The following is a 19,813-nucleotide window of genomic DNA, read 5'->3' on the forward strand; positions in this document are numbered from 1 at the left end:
GGAGGGAGAGAGAGGGAGAGAGAGAGAGAGAGAGAGAGAGAGAGAGAGAGAGAGAGGGGGTGAGGGAGGGAGAGAGAGAGAGAGAGGGAGAGAGAGAGGAGGGGGGGAGAGGGTGAGGGAGGGAGAGAGAGAGAGAGAGGGAGAGAGAGAGGAGGGGGGGAGAGGGTGAGGGAGGGAGAGAGAGAGAGAGAGAGGGAGAGAGAGAGGAGGGGGGGAGGAAGCGACTCACAGCATCTCCCCACTTGCTCTCTGAAAAGCTTTCAGATGGGCTTCTTGTCTGAGACCGGTTGGCTGGTGTCGTGACGTGCGCTGCCCTCGTTTAGACGACGTCCGGTGCGTCCCAGGAGTGCGCGCTCTCGGCTCCACGCGTCGCCGGAGAAGCTCCTGGAGAAAAAAACTTGGACCAAAGGGGGGATGCGCCAGCGAGTGCGCTATCTTGGCAGCGATCGTTTGCCGAGGGGATCGGAAATGGCACACAGCGGGCCGTCCTCGCGGAATGAAACCCCAGCTCTATCATAAAACCGCCCCCCTTCCCACCACCTCCAAAAAGAACTTCGAACATTCCCAACGGACAGAGAGCCGCAGCCGTTGTTTGCGAAGAGCACCAGAAGGCGGACGACGGACACGGGATCCTGCATTTTTGAAAGTTGTGAGTGCTGTGATATTTTGGTGTCCGACAGTGACGGAGGTTTGAGGGTTGGACACCTGCCTCTGGGAGCCCCGGCGGACGCGCCAGCTGCGGACGGACCTGGCACACAAACATCCGCGACAAGCGCGCGCACGGACAAGTCTCTGGCTCAGGTACTGCACAATTCACCGAGGAAGTTGCTCCGGTTTCTTGAGAATCATGGTTGTTCTGACTAGTCTCGAGCGGTGTCTGCCGTGGCCGTGGTTCCAAAAGAGACTGTATTAATACAACAAGTTGTCCGAGGTGCACTTTGTGAGAGACGAGGCGACACGCTGCGAGCTGCTCGGCGTTACAGGTTGGTGCAGGAGACGGCGACGAGGGAACAGGGCAACAGTACAGATCTTGTCAGGCACTGTGATGATGATGATGATGATGATGATGATGCTGCTGCTGCTGATGCGCCGCACGATTGATGAAACGATTCGCTGCAATTAAAACACATCCGAGTGGACCCGAGTGACATCGAGTCATTAAAGTCTGCGTACCGTTGCGCGTCGGCTGCAATACGAGTCCCCGCACTTCATTGTGATCCGTATATACTGACGGTCGGGTGATTGCGTTTTATCTTTTACCACTGTGATTCTGTGAAGCAGCAAATGTGATCCATTTGTATCACCCACCCTCCCTCCATCCTGCCCCCCCCAATCTCCTTCCTCGCCATTTCTTTTATACTTTGCTGCAAACATCCTACTAATTGCCGGCATCAGTGGATCTCTATTCGGAGCTGTTTACTCATTTCTGCTGCGCAAATAGCCCTAATTTGGAAGTATAGTCCGCCGCGTTAATAATTAATCGGCAGTTTTCCTATGCAGAGATTGTTGCGTATAATTGAAGAAGAAGAAGGAAGAAAAGGATCTTTGATCAGCTCATCCGCACGGGTAATCTCCCCTGGTCTCCAGTGAGAGTCTGGGGTGTTGTTTCTTGCCACTCCAGCGACAAACAGGCACATTTTAATAGTCTGCTCCGCACAGAGATGTGGGAAGTTCCCACACACACTGCAGGCCGTGAACACAGCAGACCAAAACAGGCCTGTGAGCCACTGGTGGCCCACAGAGTGTCTGTGAGACATAAACCTGATGAATGTGATGGCCTGAGTCTGCCTGCCTGTCTGTCTGCCATGTCATTTGGTGAACATCAAATAACAGAAAGGCCCTCAAATTGGTTTGCTGACACGACTGCTCCAACAGCTCCTTGAGAGCGCAGCCCTTTTTTTTTTTCTTTACGAAATGATACCAAGACTCATCCTCTGCTTTGAGTCGCATACACAGAGCAACGGGAAAAAAACATTGAGAGTCTGACCCGACAGCAAGATCACATCTCCCTTTTAAACACTCGGGACAAAGCAGCCTCTCAGATCCTCAGTGTTTCTCAGCCTCTACATGAAAAGCTTAAATCAAATGTCCATATATACCCACAGCAAGTGTTTCCAACCAAAGGCCACTACTTTCTCATTTCCAACGGCCGGGGTTTACTGCCACCAGAAGTGTGTGGGGTAACATTTTGCAGTAAATTCTACTCGTAGATTAGCTGTGAGCAGACCCATAGCTCTGATACTACTCATCATAAATCATGCTGGTGGGAGGGAAATGGATTTCACCTGTTATACTAGCTAAAGGCGCCCAGTCAGCCAATATATCAAATCACATCGGTTGACAAAATCATTAAATTATCCGTTATCTTTCCACACTGTGGCAAGGCAGAGGAGAGCACATCCCTCAGCAGAAATTCCCCGAGCTTGATCTGTGCCAGGTGACAGGTGAAAACCCTGGTCCTGCAGAGGAAAAGAGGCCGACTGATAGTGTTCCTGAATCACAAGCAGTCACTCCAAACCCCCCCCCCCCCCCAAACCCCCCCCCCCCCCCCCCCCCCCCCCCCACAATAAACAAGTAATTTGTCGTAAAGAATAAGCTTTTTTATTCATTTCCTTGATTTTCTTTTCCCAGACACAACCCTAACCCTTTGATGCATTCGTCATTTCACAAATTATGCCTCGGTTAATTCTGCGCTTGACTCATTTCTTCAGAACCTTCGGAGCGGCCAACTTAAAGCGCAAATGTCACCCAGTCAGTCATTGAGTTGAATCAGTCAGTACATAGTCTGTCTCTATGGTAACCAGGACAGGAGCACATGCTCGGCAACACAATTATTTTGTTCAATTTATAAATACCTGACTTTTTAAAACAGTTTTTCTTTTCTTCTTAAAAAAATCTTTTATGACAGGACGGACATGTCTAGACACGACCTTCTTCTAATCTAAGCCGAATGGCATTTTACAGAGAAAAAAAAAACCCAACACAAAATATCCTTTATTACCTTTGTTATTATTAGTGCAATAGCCAATTATTTCCCCTTTCTAGATGAAGTGCAAAGTGTTCATGGGACACAAAGTATGACATTGACGATAATGATGACGATAGATGGATGACGTTATTCACATTGGATTACATGACTGTTGAAATACATTGACTTAATTGAACGCTTACAAACACACTTTTTCTGATATATCGCTCCGTTTGTAGAGATTTGTATTCAATCAAACTTGAGTCTTTTTACTTCTACATTATGCACCCTTTACTTTTCATTAGTAATCATTATAATAAGTAAATTACATATAAGAACAGGATCTACTGGTCCAAACTACCAATATGTTTATGTATTTCTTTGACAAGCACTGTATTGACATCAAATTGACATGGCTGCTGTAGTGCCCAACACTTAGCTCAAAATGCAGCAATTCATTTTTCATTCTTCCTGTCTATAAATGGTCTACGATCCCGGAGACTGTTTGACAACTGCCTGTTGTGCAAAAGACACACCAAAACACTTGTGGTTGCCTTTACAGGAGAACAGACTGAATGAGCAGGGTGCGACCATGGGGTTCCGCAACCCTGCCATCATTAAAGCAGGGGATCATATCCCTCTGGGGAACGACGCCAACTGTGCACAGTTTGACACGAGGAGGGATGTTAATTGTAGAGATGTATAAGTTGAAACGTTGTCTTGGAACAATGGGGTCAGCTGGTCGGTGCACCCGGTGAGGGCTCCAGGCGAGACTCAATCAGACCTTACACTTTGACTGATGTTTCGCTGCCAGTGAAGTCTTTCACCTTTCGGCAATGACACTGGGCATGGAGCCTTCAGGGGAGAAGGAGGGCTAAAGGCTTGTAGGCGTTTGCTAGGAAGAATTTGGGAGTTCACTGTCATTCAAAATGGCACGGGAGGAAATGGACAGATCGACGAGATGAGGTAGGGATCGTAGGGAAGAGGGAGGGAGCCACAATGTAAGGAGACATCCCCTTACACATTGTTAAAATGCAGGTCTTCTCTCTTTTCCCTTTTGGGATTTTTGCTGCAACTATTTCAATATTCTGATTGTGAATAAAACATCTCTGCATATTTTAATTTCTTAAAAAAAATCACATCCACTTTTTAGTTATTAAAGTATATCTATCTGTCAACTATATCTATCTATCTATCTATCTGTCTGTCTGTCTGTCTGTCTATGCATCTATGTTTTTTTTCTATGCATAGAAGAGTCATGTGGTCCTTTAACAATCAAATCACTCCGGCATCTCACCGAAACGCCGAACCTTAGTGACAACAGACTCCCAGGCGGCACGGTGGGCCGGAGTGTGACCCACCTACTCTTGCACACTCTTATCCGAGGAGGTCATTGGCCGGTGAAGGGGTATGCTTGGGTGAGCTTCTCCTGCAGCCTGTGAGTCCGTGGAGCGATGGCCATGCTGAGCATGAGTCATGAAACACAGACTCTCGTCCAGTGTTGTTGTCAGACTTCACACCCCTGACGGTCTCAATAATCAGGGTTTTGGTCAGTGCTCTTGCGGCGTGGCAAATGTGCACTGTGGTGTTCTTTTGAAAGCCTTAAATTCCACCGCTGAACTATTTTTGCCTCGACTGCATTCTCTGCTGCAAAAGTTAAACATCTTCACAGGAGATGTAGCTAACAGTCGAACCATCAGGCAGCTTTTGACTGCCTTTGAAGGGTCCACTAGCACACTGTGGTACAGGCTGCCTTCAGTTTTTCTCCGTGTTGGAACCATCTGGACCATCGCATGATCACAGCGTGAGCCTATGTGCTGAATGCAACTTCACTGGTTGAGTTAAAGTTCGCTCCGCATTCAGACAGCGGATGCTTTGATTCTATTTGGAAAGAGATTTCCTCAGAATATTATTTTGTTGCTCCTGAGCACCTCCACGAGTGTCTGGCTGAGTGTGCTTGCTGGTTTGTCTATTTGAGCAGGATGTTTTTTTATTTGCAACAGCATACGGTGCTTAAGGGAATTACTCTATGATCTCTTTAGGCTGTGTAGAACTCTGCACTAATAGCTCTGCATGAGGGAAGTTGAGTGTGTGCTACAGTTGGGGTCTCCCAAGAATTAGCCAGGTCTAAGTTGTCCTGAGGTGGAGCTAACACAAAGGACAGTAGCTTGCGATCTTGTAGTTATAATCTATAGTTGGTGCACAAATGAAACACAAAGTGATTTTCACCATTAAATACCACAGTGCCGTCACAGTGCTTGGGTGTTATCAGGGGGAGTTTTAATAGCTAAGGGGATTTCACTGAGCCTCACACATCCTGAAGATTTGTGTTGCGATGCCTGATCCAGTTGTAATATATGCCTCATTCGTTGTCATTCTTATTATAGAATTCAGAAGACAAAACCTTAATCCTCGAAACGACAAAAAAAACAACACATTTTTGTTGTAGACAGATTGACCACGACTCTAATATCAAACATTTAAATACAGTGGAACGCTGACCCCTTGTTCCTCCCTTTGATTTTATGCTGAGTTATGTACCACCGTCTCCCTGAATCAGCATGCAGTCTTGTGGGTCTACCACACCATCTGGGATGGCAGACGTTAACCAAGTTTTTTGTAGACAAAGTGCTGAGATGCAGTAAATGCCACTTCGAGAAATGTGTTCAGCAGTTCTAATGTATCCATTTTGCTGCTCAGGTTGTGAACTTTGGTGAGACATGTAACAATCCGAGGAGTCTCACATCCTCCAGTGGTTAAAAATCTCTGCACAGGTTCCCCTTCACCAACACCACAGAGGGCTTTGAATTTTTTTTAAAGAAGGACAAAAAAGTCTGCTGTGAAAGCTTTTGATGAAAAAATTTCGAGATAGCTGAGAAATTAAAAGCCAGTGGCAATGGTGTCAATATTATTCAAGCGATAAGAGATTCTCATTGAGTGATGGCAAAGCCCATATTTCATGAACAACATGAATTTTAATGTAATGTAAACAAAGAAAAAAGAGCACCATTCGCTGTGGCTGCCAGGCACGGTGCCATCTGGAAGGCAGGCATTAGGCCAACTGGAAGACATTAAGTCATGAGTGTCATCAACCATAACAATCATGTCACTATCAAAGCATCCCCATTTATTCTCCAAGAGTCTGTAATGACAGGGAGATATTTATATATCTGAACACATTAGTACAGTTGAAATGGTCATTTTGCAGACATAAACAGGGCATATTGGACAAAGATAAATTATGAATGCAAAAGATGCAGGTGCTCAACAGGATAAAGTACGTGACCATATAATTTCGAGACTTGTTTTCTCGCTGTGTTTTTATTATCATACCATGAATTATTTTTGATTTGTTGTGCTTATGTTTTTCAGATCACAATGCATTACATTGTGTTTGTCAATTTGAATGATTCCACATCTACCTGAAATTTCTTTATTCCCCATATCCTGATCTTTTAATAAGTTGCATGCAACAGGAAGACATATTATCCGTTAGATGTAGAATTACCTTATATCACAGGAACACATCACATGTTTGGCTGTTGAGCGTCAGTGAGATATAAGAAATGTGTCTTCATCTGTATCCTCTGATCTGTCTTCACTCCTGCCTGATTTTTTTTCTGCTTGCGAACATGTACTCACAAAAAAACACGCTCAAGGTTCACGCCACATTGACTAGAGGCTCCCCTGAAAATGTAAACAGGGACACATCAATAACGAAGCAATTAGTGCATCAATAACCCGCTCTTCCAATTTTAATGTATTCAAAGGAATTGAATTTCTCATTGGATTTCTGTATGTTTGTGTTTTGCTGTCTATCTTAGTACACATTTACTTTGCTCCTCTCTGGATTCATTTTTTTTTTTTGATGTGAAGATGTGCAGAATGCAGAATTCTGATTTGAACTCAGGATGACACTCTTTGCTCATACTCCCACAACCTCACAAAGTCAGTATACACTGATCCCAGTGCTTGTACTTTATTTTATTTTTCAGTTCAAACATGTGTGGAAGTGATTCAAACCATTCCTCTATGTGTAACATTACATACTGCTCCAACTTAACATCACGTTAAGTACACTTACGTTCTTTGAGGGGTTTTGCAAATTTTTCGTTGTGAGATTCAGGAAGGTGAGAACATTGTTCCAGTTTTATCAAGACAGTGACTAAGGAACGGTATTCAATATGGACTGGTCTAGTCTGGGTAGCAGTAACAGTCTGGAGTGGACACACGCATATGAATGAACACTACATGATGAGTGAGCAGGCACTCACAGATGCAGCACACACACACAAAACTGGTAAAATGTTGCCACCGCTAAGTTTTTCAGAGCACTGGACCTTGATACTTAACCTCAATAACAGCTCCCATTTCAATTACCAAATGGAATACACACACGCACACGCACGCACACACACAGAGGAAATAATTATAGTCTAAAATCACTGCAGCATGAAAAAAAAGCCAGAATTCTTTAGCTGGAAGGGATACAGATCAAAGAAGACACTAAAATAATGGGTTGTAATTACAGAGTTGAAAGGTTCAAATTGAAACAATGATTCCCGTGTTTGAGCTAGCCAGTAGCAATAGAGCATGGACGAAAACTTCTGCATTGTTGCGAGCTGCATGGCCCTACAGTTTGTTTTGTGTGTAACATCACAATATATAAATATATACCCCACCCCTTCATTTATTTCTATATTAAATTCATAAAGTTGAGACATTTGAAGCTGTTTAAGCTCTGAGAATGTATAGAAACCACGATTGCATTAAAAAATAAATGCTTGTTTTCTCTTTGTTGTTGATGTTGTTGTCTGATAATTATGTTGTGGTTGCAGGCCTGTTGTAGCTTTTGGTACACCACAAATATAGCAGAAACAATACATGACAGCTGTTTAGTTTTTTTCTGCTGACAAATTAATCCCTTATGTCATTCTGACGTGCTTATGTGGGTTCTGTGATTTTCCTTTCAAATTAAAGCTTAGTTATTTCCTATGAAACTTGGTGTTCAAAATATTTGAATGTGATTTCCAAAAGGAGACAATGTGTTGACACAGGTTCTCTTTGTCATTCACAGGCAGATCTTCTGATGACCTAATGGAACTGAATTTACAAATAGTGCTTTTTTGGGTCCTGGTGCTGTGCTGCAGCTCGGCTAAAGGCAGTATCCTGTACCGGGTCCAGGAGGAGCAGCCTCCCAACACCCTCATTGGTAGCCTGGCAGCAGACCAGGGCCTGCCTGACTCGGGTCACCTCTACAAGCTAGAGGTTGGTTCCCCTTATCTCCGTGTCGATGGAAAGACGGGAGACATTTTCACCACAGAGATTCCCATTGACAGAGAGACCCTGAGGGACTGTCGATCCCTGGCTAAGGGTAAGCCCTGCTACCTGGAATTTGAAGTATCAGTGACAGATCTGATACAAAACCAGAGCCCACGACTTATTGAAGGACGTATTGAGGTACAGGACATCAATGACAATACCCCACAATTTCCCTCTTCTGTGCTCACCATCTCTGTCCCGGAGAACACAATAATGGGGGCCCTATTCTCCATACCTTTAGCGACAGACAGGGACTCAGACAGGAATGGGGTAGCTGACTATGCGCTGACTGCAGGGCCAGATGCAGCAACCCTGTTTGGTTTACAAGTGGCTGATGACAGGGGAGGGAAGCTTCCACAGTTGATTGTCCTGGGCAACCTAGATCGCGAGTTGAAGGATTCCTATGACCTCACCATCAAGGCAGTGGACGGAGGAAACCCTCAGCGCTACAGCAGTGCTTTGCTTAGAGTCGTGGTCACCGATGCCAATGATAATGCTCCCAAGTTTGAAAGGTCCACGTATGAGGCTGACGTTTCTGAAAATAGCCCAGTGGGGCACTCTGTATTGCAGGTAAGATTGTGATAATATTCATCTGTTAAATAACTTATTTAAAACAAAATTGCTATCTGGAGTGCACAGTTGAACTGCAACCAAGATTGTTTTATGAAGCTTGACATACTGTTTTATGTTCAGCTGCCAAGAGACGCAGTAATTTTGAGCCAATTTCTCAAGATGATGTAGAAAAGAAATTTCGTGCATCATTTTGTGCTGTGTTTATTCCCTAGATATAGTCTTAATGTGTATAACCAAACTATAGAAAGAAATTTGTACTTTGGTGCAGTACTATAAAATATGTGCAATAATGTTACAACTCTTTGTACAAAATTAAACTAACCACAGGTAGTTTTTTGTCAAATCACATATCTTCTTACATGTATGTTTTATCCCCTCCTACTTCTCTAATGTGCAATTAATACATGTAGTATTAGATAATTAGCACATTATGCCTGTACAGGTATGTAATCAGCTTATATATTTTGTTGTGCTATTATACTTGCAGAAATAGAGTTACAGACAATACCAGAGTGTGGGAGTATGGTACTCTGTGTAGGATTTTCTCTGCATACTGCTGTGAAATTGCTCTGACTGTCATGAAAGAAAGACCAGCCCTAATATTTGATCACGTTTTAATTTGAATTTTTTTTTAGGCCTTAATAGAAGCAGGAACAATAGAAGTAAAGCTTAGTGACTTAACCATCAAAAGCAGATAGGACTGGCGGTGATGAAATAAACCTAAATGAAGCTGATGACATGCTCTACTATTAAGTGATCAGACAACCATGGATGTATTCATGTATTCACTAATCACTCAGTTGCAGAGAAACTCCTTCATTGGTTTCTTTTTAATTCTAACACCAAATTGTAACCCATCATTCATGTATTTAACCATAGAATTCCTTTAATTATAGGTCAAAGCAAATGACTCGGACATGGGACCTAATGGAGAAATTGAGTATACCCTTCACCAAGCAGTAGACCCAGTGCCGAAACTATTACGCATTGATCGGTCCACTGGTATTATCTATGTTAAAGGACCACTGGACAGGGAAGAAATCAGCAGCCTGTCCTTCTATGTGATGGCAAAGGATAAGGGTCCTCAACCTAAAAGCTCGAAGACATTTGTAACCATTGAGGTGACCGACCAAAATGACAACGCTCCAGCTGTGGAGATTCGTGGGATTGGTCTTGTGACACACAGTGAAGGAGTGGCTAACATTTCAGAAGACATGCCAGTGGGAACAGCTGTAGCTTTGGTGCAAGTTTCTGACAAGGATGAGGGAGAGAATGCTGTGGTTACCTGTGTGGTTGCAGGAGATGTGCCCTTCCAACTTCGCCCTGCCAGTGACTCATCCAGTGACAACAAGAGGAAGTATTTTCTACAGACCACCACACCTCTTGACTACGAAAGGGTTAGGGATTACAGAGTAGAGATTGTGGCTGTGGATTCTGGAAATCCAGCACTCTCTAGTACAAATTCATTGAAGGTGCAGGTGACTGATGTGAATGACAACTCTCCAATATTCTCCCCGACCTTGTTTGAGGTAGATTTTGCTGAAGAAAACCAACCAGGGGAAAAGGTTTTGGATATTACAGCAGCTGACGCAGACAGTGGGACTAATGCTGAACTCCTTTATAATATTGTGGCAGACTCATCCATCAAAGGTCTCTTTGAGATTGACCCAAATACAGGGGAGGTAAGAGCCCGGAGCCCGCTTGATCGTGAGCATAAAGAAAGGTATGAGTTCCGCGTCACAGCGGCAGATAAAGGATCACCTGTTCATAAAGGAACAGCAACTGTTGTAATAAAAGTCCTTGACCGCAATGACAATGACCCCAAGTTCATGCTTAGTGGCTACAGCTTTTCAGTTTTGGAAAACATGCCTTCCCTCAGTCCAGTTGGTATGGTCACAGTCGTGGATGTGGATAAAGGTGAAAATGCTCATGTCCACCTCTCAGTGGAGCCTGATGGAGGGAAGTTTGTTGTGCAAAATGGAACAGGCACCATTCTCTCAAGCATCTCATTTGACAGGGAGAAAGAAAGCAGCTACACTTTCCGTCTTAAAGCAGTGGATGGAGGAGAGCCACCCAGGTCTTCATACGTTGGTGTCACTATCAATGTACTGGATGAAAATGACAATGATCCTGTGGTCACAAAGCCCTCCAATTCCTCCTTTAGGCGCTTGTCACCTCTAGCTTCCCCAGATAGCCATGTGGAGGTAGTGGAAGCTGAAGATCTTGACAGCGGGCCTAATGCAGAACTGGTTTTTAGTATTGCTGGAGGAAATCCTTATCAGTTATTTCGCATCTCCCCTTCCAGTGGGGAGATCACTCTAGCCAAGGAGATGACCCGAAAACATGGTGGACTACATCGCCTAGTGGTGCGAGTGAGTGATAGGGGTAAGCCTGCACGTCATGCCACTGCCCTGGTCCACATCTATGTCAATGAAACTATTTCAAATGTCAGCTTAGTGGAAGCCTTAGTAGGACACAGTCTATACACTCCACTGGACAGGGACATTGCTGGTGATCCTGACAATGGTTTTGCTGCACAGCGTAGTAACATTTTGTTTGGAAGCCTTGCTGGTGTGGCAGGTGTTGTCATGTTGATCTTGGTCGTGGTATTTATTCGACACCGCATCCAGAGAGAAACGAAGAGTGGGTATCAGGCTGGCAAAAAGGAAACAAAGGACTTATATGCACCCAAACAGGTACCAAAAAATTCCAAAGGGAAACGAGGAAGGAAAGGCAAACCCCAGAAGTCCCCAAAACCACTTGGGGAAGAGGAGGAGGTCAGCCTTCAAAAGAGTCTCAAGTTCAATCTTGATGGAGTCAATGATAGCCCTAGGATACACCTGCCCTTAACATATTCACCAGGAAGCCCTGATATAGGCAGGCACTACCGCTCCAACTCCCCCCTACCTTCAATACAGCTGCAGGCCCAATCGCCCTCAGCCTCACAGAAGCATCAGGCTGTCCAGGACCTCCCTGCTGCCAACACCTTTGTGGGAACGGGAGGAGATGACAACTCTACCGGCTCAGACCAGTACTCAGATTACAGCTACAAGACCAGCCAAGCGAAGTACAACAAACAGGTAAAGTTATGCCTTACACATTGTAATTACGTCCTATATGGTCTGTTAGAGGACTGTATGGTTGGTGTGTTTGAGGGTATTGAAGATGGTTGGTTCAATTTTAGAACTCAAATTGTACATAGTATCATTACTTGGTGCAACCGTTTTTAAAACATCTCATGTAGGCTTATGTTGGCAGCTACAGTTTCATGTCATCTTCTACTTAACGACAGAGGCATGATACCAAATTGAAAGAATTTGAATGGCTTTTGTCATCATCCAGATTGTAAAATGATACTTAAACATGAATTGCATATATGTTACTGTCACTGATTTTTATTCACAATTTAATTCTCGGCTGAACTGCAGAAAATGTGTGGCGGGATGACAGATTAGGAACAGACAAAAAGTTTATCTCCCAAGGTATTTAACTGAATTAAAATTTTATTCCCCTCAGCTCAATTTGCCACTAAAACATTTCCTATGGCCACATGGACAACATTAATATGCTTAGGGAATAATATTGTTAAAACTAGTTTTTTTTTGGATAAATAGAATATTATAACAATTACTTCTCTTAATATTAACTTCAGTGACATACTGTTTTGGTATTTGTTTTGCTCCCATGTCACTTCTCTGGGGGTTGAATTTTGGTAAAGAAAGAAAGTTGCTGCACAATTATGAACACCAGCTATTTATTCAAACTCAGATGGCCCTTCATATTTAGACTTTTCATCAGGTTGTCAGTGGAGTTGAGCAGGGAAAGTCCATTTTTCAGTGACTTATTTCTGCTCTTCTGTCTGACCTCTTGTACTCTGATCTGTGCAGGTCACTTGGTCTTATCTCCCTGCTGCTTATGCTCTTATCTCCTGTTATCTGTAACATTTGTCATGGTTTGAATCACCATAGAAAGAGAAATATTATTATACACAGAGGGGATTACGGACAGAAAATTTGTAATGTCTAGGGACAGGAAGGTAGTGTGCCTCTAGGTTTCTGTGTCATCTGCAAGTGTGTTAACATGCGTCTTGGACTAAGCAAGTGTACATGTGTATTTGTGTGTGTGTGTGTGTGTGTGTGTGTGTGTGTACAGAAGGATAAAGCAGACTACCATAATCCTGTAACATTGTGCACATTATTGCATGTCCGTATAGCTTGATCCCATCAGTTTATTAAGACATATATACACAGTCTATTTTAATGCATGTTTCCTTTCCAAGTAATGACTGTACTCAACTTTAAATTCAATATGAAAGAAAAAAATACCCAATATCAGTATGTGGTAAAAACTATATTAGACTATTTCAGACTGCACCTAAATCCAAATAAAGCCTACTAAAGGGAAATCCATGATCAGCAACCTCACTTAACTGATACCACTGAACTCTACTTAGACAGATATTTTGAAAATCACACAAATAAGAACTACCTATACATGCAATTTTCATGCTGTTACAGTGGCATTCAAAACATAGTCATATAGCTTAAATATTAAAATATAATAAATAAAAAAATATTTGACATTGATGTATACAATTTATGTTAATTCATGACAAGTGGACATGGGCTTTCAAGACGTTTCCGTAAAATCATCCATACAAAAGAGTTTGACATTCTCTTCGCGGATACATTTCGCCACATAAAAATTAGCAAAAAGTAAATGTGGAAAATATGCCGCTGAGTTCTGAACATGAGTGGGTGACACATTTCTGTGGAGATATCTTCAGAGCCAGTCTCACAGTTGGCTGGTTGGTAGTTTGAGCAGATGCAAGCTGACAGCTTAGGTGATCACAAGCCTTTGTGGGTGGAGTCACGTTAGAGAACAATCACCACTGTCTCCTTGATGGACAACATAAGGGACCAAAATGACTACAAGCCACAGGGTGTGTCGGGGTATTTGTGTGTCGTGCCAGTCTCTGTATATGTGTGTAGATTTGCTGCTTATTATAAGAGTGTTAATTGTAACTGCGGCACAGATGTAGGCTCTCAGCCCTTGACAGTGTTTGGGGTTTCTCAATAAGATGACATAAATGCGTATGAGATATGACTCAAATGATTGACAAGCTTAGTAAAAACATCGACAGATGTTGAAGCTCATGTGACATACCTCAGCAGATGTTGTCTCATGTATGGCATCCCCTATTGCATCAGGAAGAACAGATTGACCAAAATTTATAATTAAAGTGATGCCAAGTGTTGTGACAGATGTAGAGTGGTGCCCTTGCTGTAATTAACTGCGCTGCTGTCGACAATGGCTTTTCAGTGGGAATGTGATCAGGTGTCTAGATTTGTGCTAAACTTCTTGATATTGTGTCTGCAATTTACAGCTTGCATAAAAACAGATTTTGAGCAATTGAAATGGAATAAGCATTTTTAGTTAAACTGATATTACAACTGTGTTTTGAAAGCACTTGAATAATTGTACCACAAGCAGAATTTAGCCGTGTAACTATCTGCAGTATTATCATCCTTTTTCAGTAGCTCCCTTGGGCTTTAATTAAACACAGTTCGCTTATGAACACCAATCTATTGTCGGGTGAAATCGGAGTCGCTGTTTAAACAAACTAAAGCAGTTTGATCTGGAAACTGTAACAATTTACTTTTTGCGCCTGCTTGTGTGTGTGTGTTCATTAGGATATATGGATAGTGAGAACAAGTTTAAAACATGATAATATTTTGGACTACTTCTTCAAAGGACTTCTATCATGGTTCCAACTAGTTTGGGAGGGACTAGTGAAACCATAATGTCAACGAGGGTCCGTACAGAGACCCCACAATGACAAGTACTTGCAGATGTATGCAAAACAAGTAGATGTGGTAGGTTAGGGATGTATATAGACTTGATCTATTGTGTAGATCATTGTGTAGAGTTAGATGTGGCCTTGTTTGCTACACTAACTTAACTTTTTATTTTTTTATTTTGCACACATCAGTTGATTTGTCCATTTGAAGTTGACATCTTCATCAGGGAATTTGTTCATTTTTATGAAACATCTACACCTATTATTGCTAGCCTTGAGAGCAGCCTGAAGCTGTATAGTACAGTATTTAACTTCAGTATACTGAAGAATGGCTTGTTGAGGGTGCCAAACCCCAACAGATGTTTAAGATGTCCTAATTAGATTACAGTATTATCGAAAGCACTTGCCAGCTATATGTGCGAAGCCATATTTGGTGTCTTTTCTACGCAAGAAGATAGTACGGTTATCAATTCTGAAATGTTTTCATCATCTCCCAAGACTGAGTAGAGAATTTTGCAGTCCTCTAATTGCTTTAGATTAACCCACTTTGGCCCGAAATTACTGAATTGCAGTTTCTGGGATATTGTATATTACAGCAGACGTAGTGCTTCGAAACACAGCAGAAAAAAAAATCCATTCCTTCACAGCAGATTCAAAAAATAATACTAAGATACTTGGTCCAACATTCTTGTTCCAAAAAAAAGAGAGCCAGTACATGCCAGAAACAGACTTAGACACCCGCCACTCTTAACCACAGTCGTAATCAACGGTTGTCATGTACTGTATGTCTTGAACCAATGAAATTCAGGACCATGGACAGCGCTTCTTGTTGCCAACTGTTCCAAAGCCTCTGTGCAGATGGAGAAATGTGATAAGCCCATGTGAGGCTCAAATAAATGGACTACTGTTGTCTTTTTTTCAACCCTTTTTAGAATTATACCTCACACAATTCTGAATGTATGAAATGATTAATTAAAAAAAGAGACGTTTTTCTACTTATATGTGGTGAAATTTCCTTGACTATGGCAGATAAGATATTCAATTATTTGAATGGAAAAAGTCTTAAAAATTGCAAATTTATCATGAAACAATCTAAAAATAAGTTTACACTAGATTTAAACAAACCCGATGAGCTCAATGATGATAAAGGGCTATAGCATCCCTGTGCTGCATTGAAGTCGGTACAATTGCCTGCACACAGCTCGCACCTGTTTGGGTAATAATATAATTAAAGTGGGGACACTGGGAATTTTCCTCAGGGTCTTGGCAAGTTATACTAGTCTCTGGTGTATGTCACAAATTTGTTGTTAAGCCTGGGTAGGCAATTACAAGCAGCAAAATATCCATATTTCTAAGGGATTATTGTCAATGTGGCAATACTCTGTTCTGTTAAAATGCATGATGCACGGCGTGCCATGTGCAGTGTAGAGCATCTGGGTCGACATTGCAGACGTTGTTCTCGAATTACGATTGAAAACTAACTGTATTTTATCACTATTATGATGAATTAATAGAAACTAAAACATGCACACACATTCACTGGAATTGTCGTAAAGCCTGTGAGTGATTTGTTCAATTAAATCCATATGTTGTTAAGTTAAATCATAGTCACAGTCCTAATCCTCATTGAAGATTAATGTCTTACCCGGTTGTCATGCTGCTGCCGCACAGTTGTATTTAGAAATTACATGGCGAACTTTACATATCTCAAACAAGAAAGGTGGATGTCTGGGCACCTTAACAAAAACAATCCATGCAGTTTTTATCCCCCCCACTTTGTCACCTTTGAATGTGTGATATTTTCATGATGGTTGCTGGAGGAACCAGTGACTCACATTAGCCATTAGAGCTGTTAATGAGCCCTGTTGGGTCCAAGAGCTGGCACCTTTCTTTCACACCTCACTTCATGAGAACCCTACTTTTGTGCAAAACACAGTGAGCGGTGCGGAACACTCACAATCAGCAGTCATGACTGCTTGAAAAGCTGTAAATTCATTGTGTATGTATATTCACACTCGTAAAATCCTCTTTTATCCAGAAAATGGATGACTGTTGTCCCCCCTGCGGGCTACTTGTTTATCCACTTTCCTGAACACAGTTACCTAAAACCAGTCCAGTGGATTCTTGGAGCAGGAGAGTGGGTATGGTGAGTCACTGTGAGGCTTAATTAACCTGCTTCTTTGTTAAGCAAGGCCCACACTTTGTGAACTTTAGGCATCCCTTTGAGCTGGGATTAACCCAATTTAGCCCAATACTGCTGTTTGAACTCTGCAGAGGTGTATTACAGACGAGGCCGGAGGCTAAATTTGCATGTGTTCTACAAGACTCTGACACAATTCCCTGTAACTTGTACTCAATACTAGTGGGGGGGAATCACCGATAAGATATCATCTGCATTTCAGTGAGTAGTTGAGCACAGCAAGGTGCACAGCTGACTTATTCTCCATATCTTATCTCGGTTTCCAATCTGCCCTCCAGTATTTTTCAAACGGGCACGACACCCACACGGACAGACACCCACACAGCTCTTTGTGCACCACATATTTGCCCCGGCTGATTGCCAGAAAAAGCAGACCGGAAGCGAAGGTGAGGTCAAAAGTACATTGCATGCACTGCATGTTTTTCTTACTGTTATATGGAATAGAATAATTATTTAATTCATTGTGCTTTGTATGTACACTACATTGAACTGGAAATACTGAATGTTGCTTACCCATATACTCCTATAATACTGCTGCATTTTCACAATCGTAACAACACTGCAAGGTTGCCAAACCCACTTAAATAAATGATTGTGACCTTTGTTCATCGTATCTTACACCAAGTTTACACCAATGCATTTTCACAATTAAAACATTGTGTGTAGTGAGAAGCGCTGCTGGCACATGTTTTTAACTGAACCTACTCTTATTTTGCACTATTACTTGTTTCTTAAAGTGATAATACTTCTTTCACAAATCAAATCTTTCTTCTGAAATATGGTGGCGTGGACATGCTCACAGCTGTCATTGAATATGTGAATATGCGAACATGCTTCAGGTGTAGTGCTTCTCTTGCACCGAGGCTTCAAGCCAGTGTTATCTGTGGCGGAGTCACGGGCTCGCATGATCCCGATTGCCACATTTGCTGAGCCGGTGAACATGGCGAGGATGTAGGCGAAGGGCTGGGGGGATGTAACGGAGCAGGGCAAGTAAGGGAGCGGATTGGTTAGCCTTCCAGTCTCGTGCTTGTGTTAATTTGAATTCCATAACTTGGATATATCAGGTGCATTTAAACATATATGCAATTTTATAATATAGTCAGTATATGGTTTGTTGTGTGAGTGCTGTTGCAGTAACCTAATTAAGTTTAAAACACCAACCTATAAGCATGCTGAAAGAAAATCATTCTTTTTTATCTTTTTTTTTGTTGCTTCAATAAGGTGACAATTCTGACTCAGGGACAAACACTGAACAGCTGCTCTAAGAGTAGAAGCCACTAATGAATGTATGATACTTTGATCCAGACTTCATTGAGCCAAACCGTGGGCTGGATCAAACAAAGTCATAAAGATGACAAGAGTAGATTCTCAGTAGGAAGCTCTCTTAGGTTTCAGTAAATATTCATTGGAAATCTTGCTGTATTGGAGCGAGCACATAACAGGAGGGGCACAAAAATAACACGCACAGTGGACTTGTTTGTCAGAGCACTCCCTACTTCACCTCCTTTTTTCCCCTTGTATACATTCAATTCTGGGTCTGCCAGGACAGTAGTTTGGCCAGATCATACTGTCGCATCCAGATAATCGAATGTTGGACTCAAAAGCAGGCAACAGTGGTTGAAGCAATTTCACAACCTGCAACAGGGAGAATGGTTCAATCAAGCACAGCAGAACTGGCGGACAGGCAGGTACTATAACAGCAACAAACATAAAATTAAATTAGCAGCCGAAAAGCAAAAGCAGAAAGGTTAAAATAAAACAGGCAGCAGAGGAACCGTCCACAAACACTTAGACTTAATTGCTGATGAGTAGCAAGTAGCTCGGTAGACAGGTGAACGGATGAGGTGACCTACAGTGGAGGTAAACAGTGGGTAGGGGGGAATTGAGAGAAACGGTAATATTCTCGAGACAAGACAAAACTGAGGCCGTGTCTGAACGTGTCCGTCTGAAGCTGAAGGGGAAATGGAAGGAGACTGTGAAGAAGGCAGCATGACTCTTGTCTTCAAATACTGTGTGGCTCTAATTTAATTTTGTCTAGGATGGCTGAACAGGAATACTGAACTGGCAACTTCCCTACCCTTCCTCAGGACAATAAATGGATTAAAGCATAATGAAGTTTTCTCCACATCCAAAAAATCATGTAATTCTACACATAGAAATATTAACACAAAGTTAAGATAGATACAAAAAACAGCTGAATAGTATATCAAAGGATAAGCATCTGTTTTCCTCTGACAAGCTACTCTCCTGTTGTTCAATTGGACAACTAACTGCTACTAAATTTGACTTCAGTGTCAGGCTGCAAATATTTTTAATCACCAGTAATTACCAGAGTGAATATATGTTTTAAAAAAAGCAGGCAGGTGACAAAACCTACGCTGTTTGGGAGGCTTTCAAAATGATGAAGCTGTCATTTATTCAGATGTCTCAAGTCTTGCTGATATTGAAAGGAAAAAGAAGAAAATCGGTTGACATGCAACTATGCTGGATACCTGTTTTGATTGGGTGTCAACCTGTCAATACCAGCTACTCCACCGCAGTGTTATTGACAAGAAGAAGCATAACGGGAAAGGCAAAGAAAGCGAAAGTGAGAAGTAATAGAACAATGTCAAGGCAGTTTTTGTTTTTTTTCCATTGTCAGCCTTAACATATCACCTGGCTAGACACCTGAGATGTGTTTGGATTTCTGTTAGATTCACAAAGTCACAATCAGGCGGGGTAACAGAGTCTTAATAAGGGATTCAAATTTAACCATTAATAGTATTCATAAACCTTTGTGGCAGTTGTATTAGGGTGTTATTAGCATGCATATTCCCCCAAAATTAGTGAGTCTCATCTTGCTCATTTGACCAGTTGGTAGGCCATGCACATTTATTAAGGTTTCAAGATTTTTTTTTTTTTTTTTTTGATGCTGTAGGTGCTTTGCCCTAAAGTCGAGGGTTAGTTTTTG

The 19,813-nt window shown here is 42.2% G+C and overlaps 1 protein-coding gene across 9 annotated transcripts in view; it reads left to right on the forward strand.

Moving 5' to 3' along the window:
* Positions 1 to 19,813, forward strand: part of LOC118300126 (protocadherin-1) — a 216,149-nt gene that overhangs the window by 134,443 nt on the left and 61,893 nt on the right. For 8 of the 9 annotated variants that reach the window (XM_047336868.1, XM_047336859.1, XM_047336867.1 and 5 more), the window contains 2 exons: positions 8,046 to 8,860; positions 9,760 to 11,943. In XM_047336868.1, coding sequence (XP_047192824.1) covers positions 8,066 to 8,860; positions 9,760 to 11,943 — 2,979 coding nt within the window. In that variant the 5' untranslated portion in view covers positions 8,046 to 8,065. Of the gene's footprint in view, positions 1 to 215; positions 802 to 8,045; positions 8,861 to 9,759; positions 11,944 to 19,813 lie in introns of those variants that run through there. The other variant, XM_035624233.2, reaches the window with a different exon arrangement.

Source organism: Scophthalmus maximus, chromosome 2 (genome assembly GCF_022379125.1).
Source record: "Scophthalmus maximus strain ysfricsl-2021 chromosome 2, ASM2237912v1, whole genome shotgun sequence".
NCBI lineage: Eukaryota > Metazoa > Chordata > Actinopteri > Pleuronectiformes > Scophthalmidae > Scophthalmus > Scophthalmus maximus.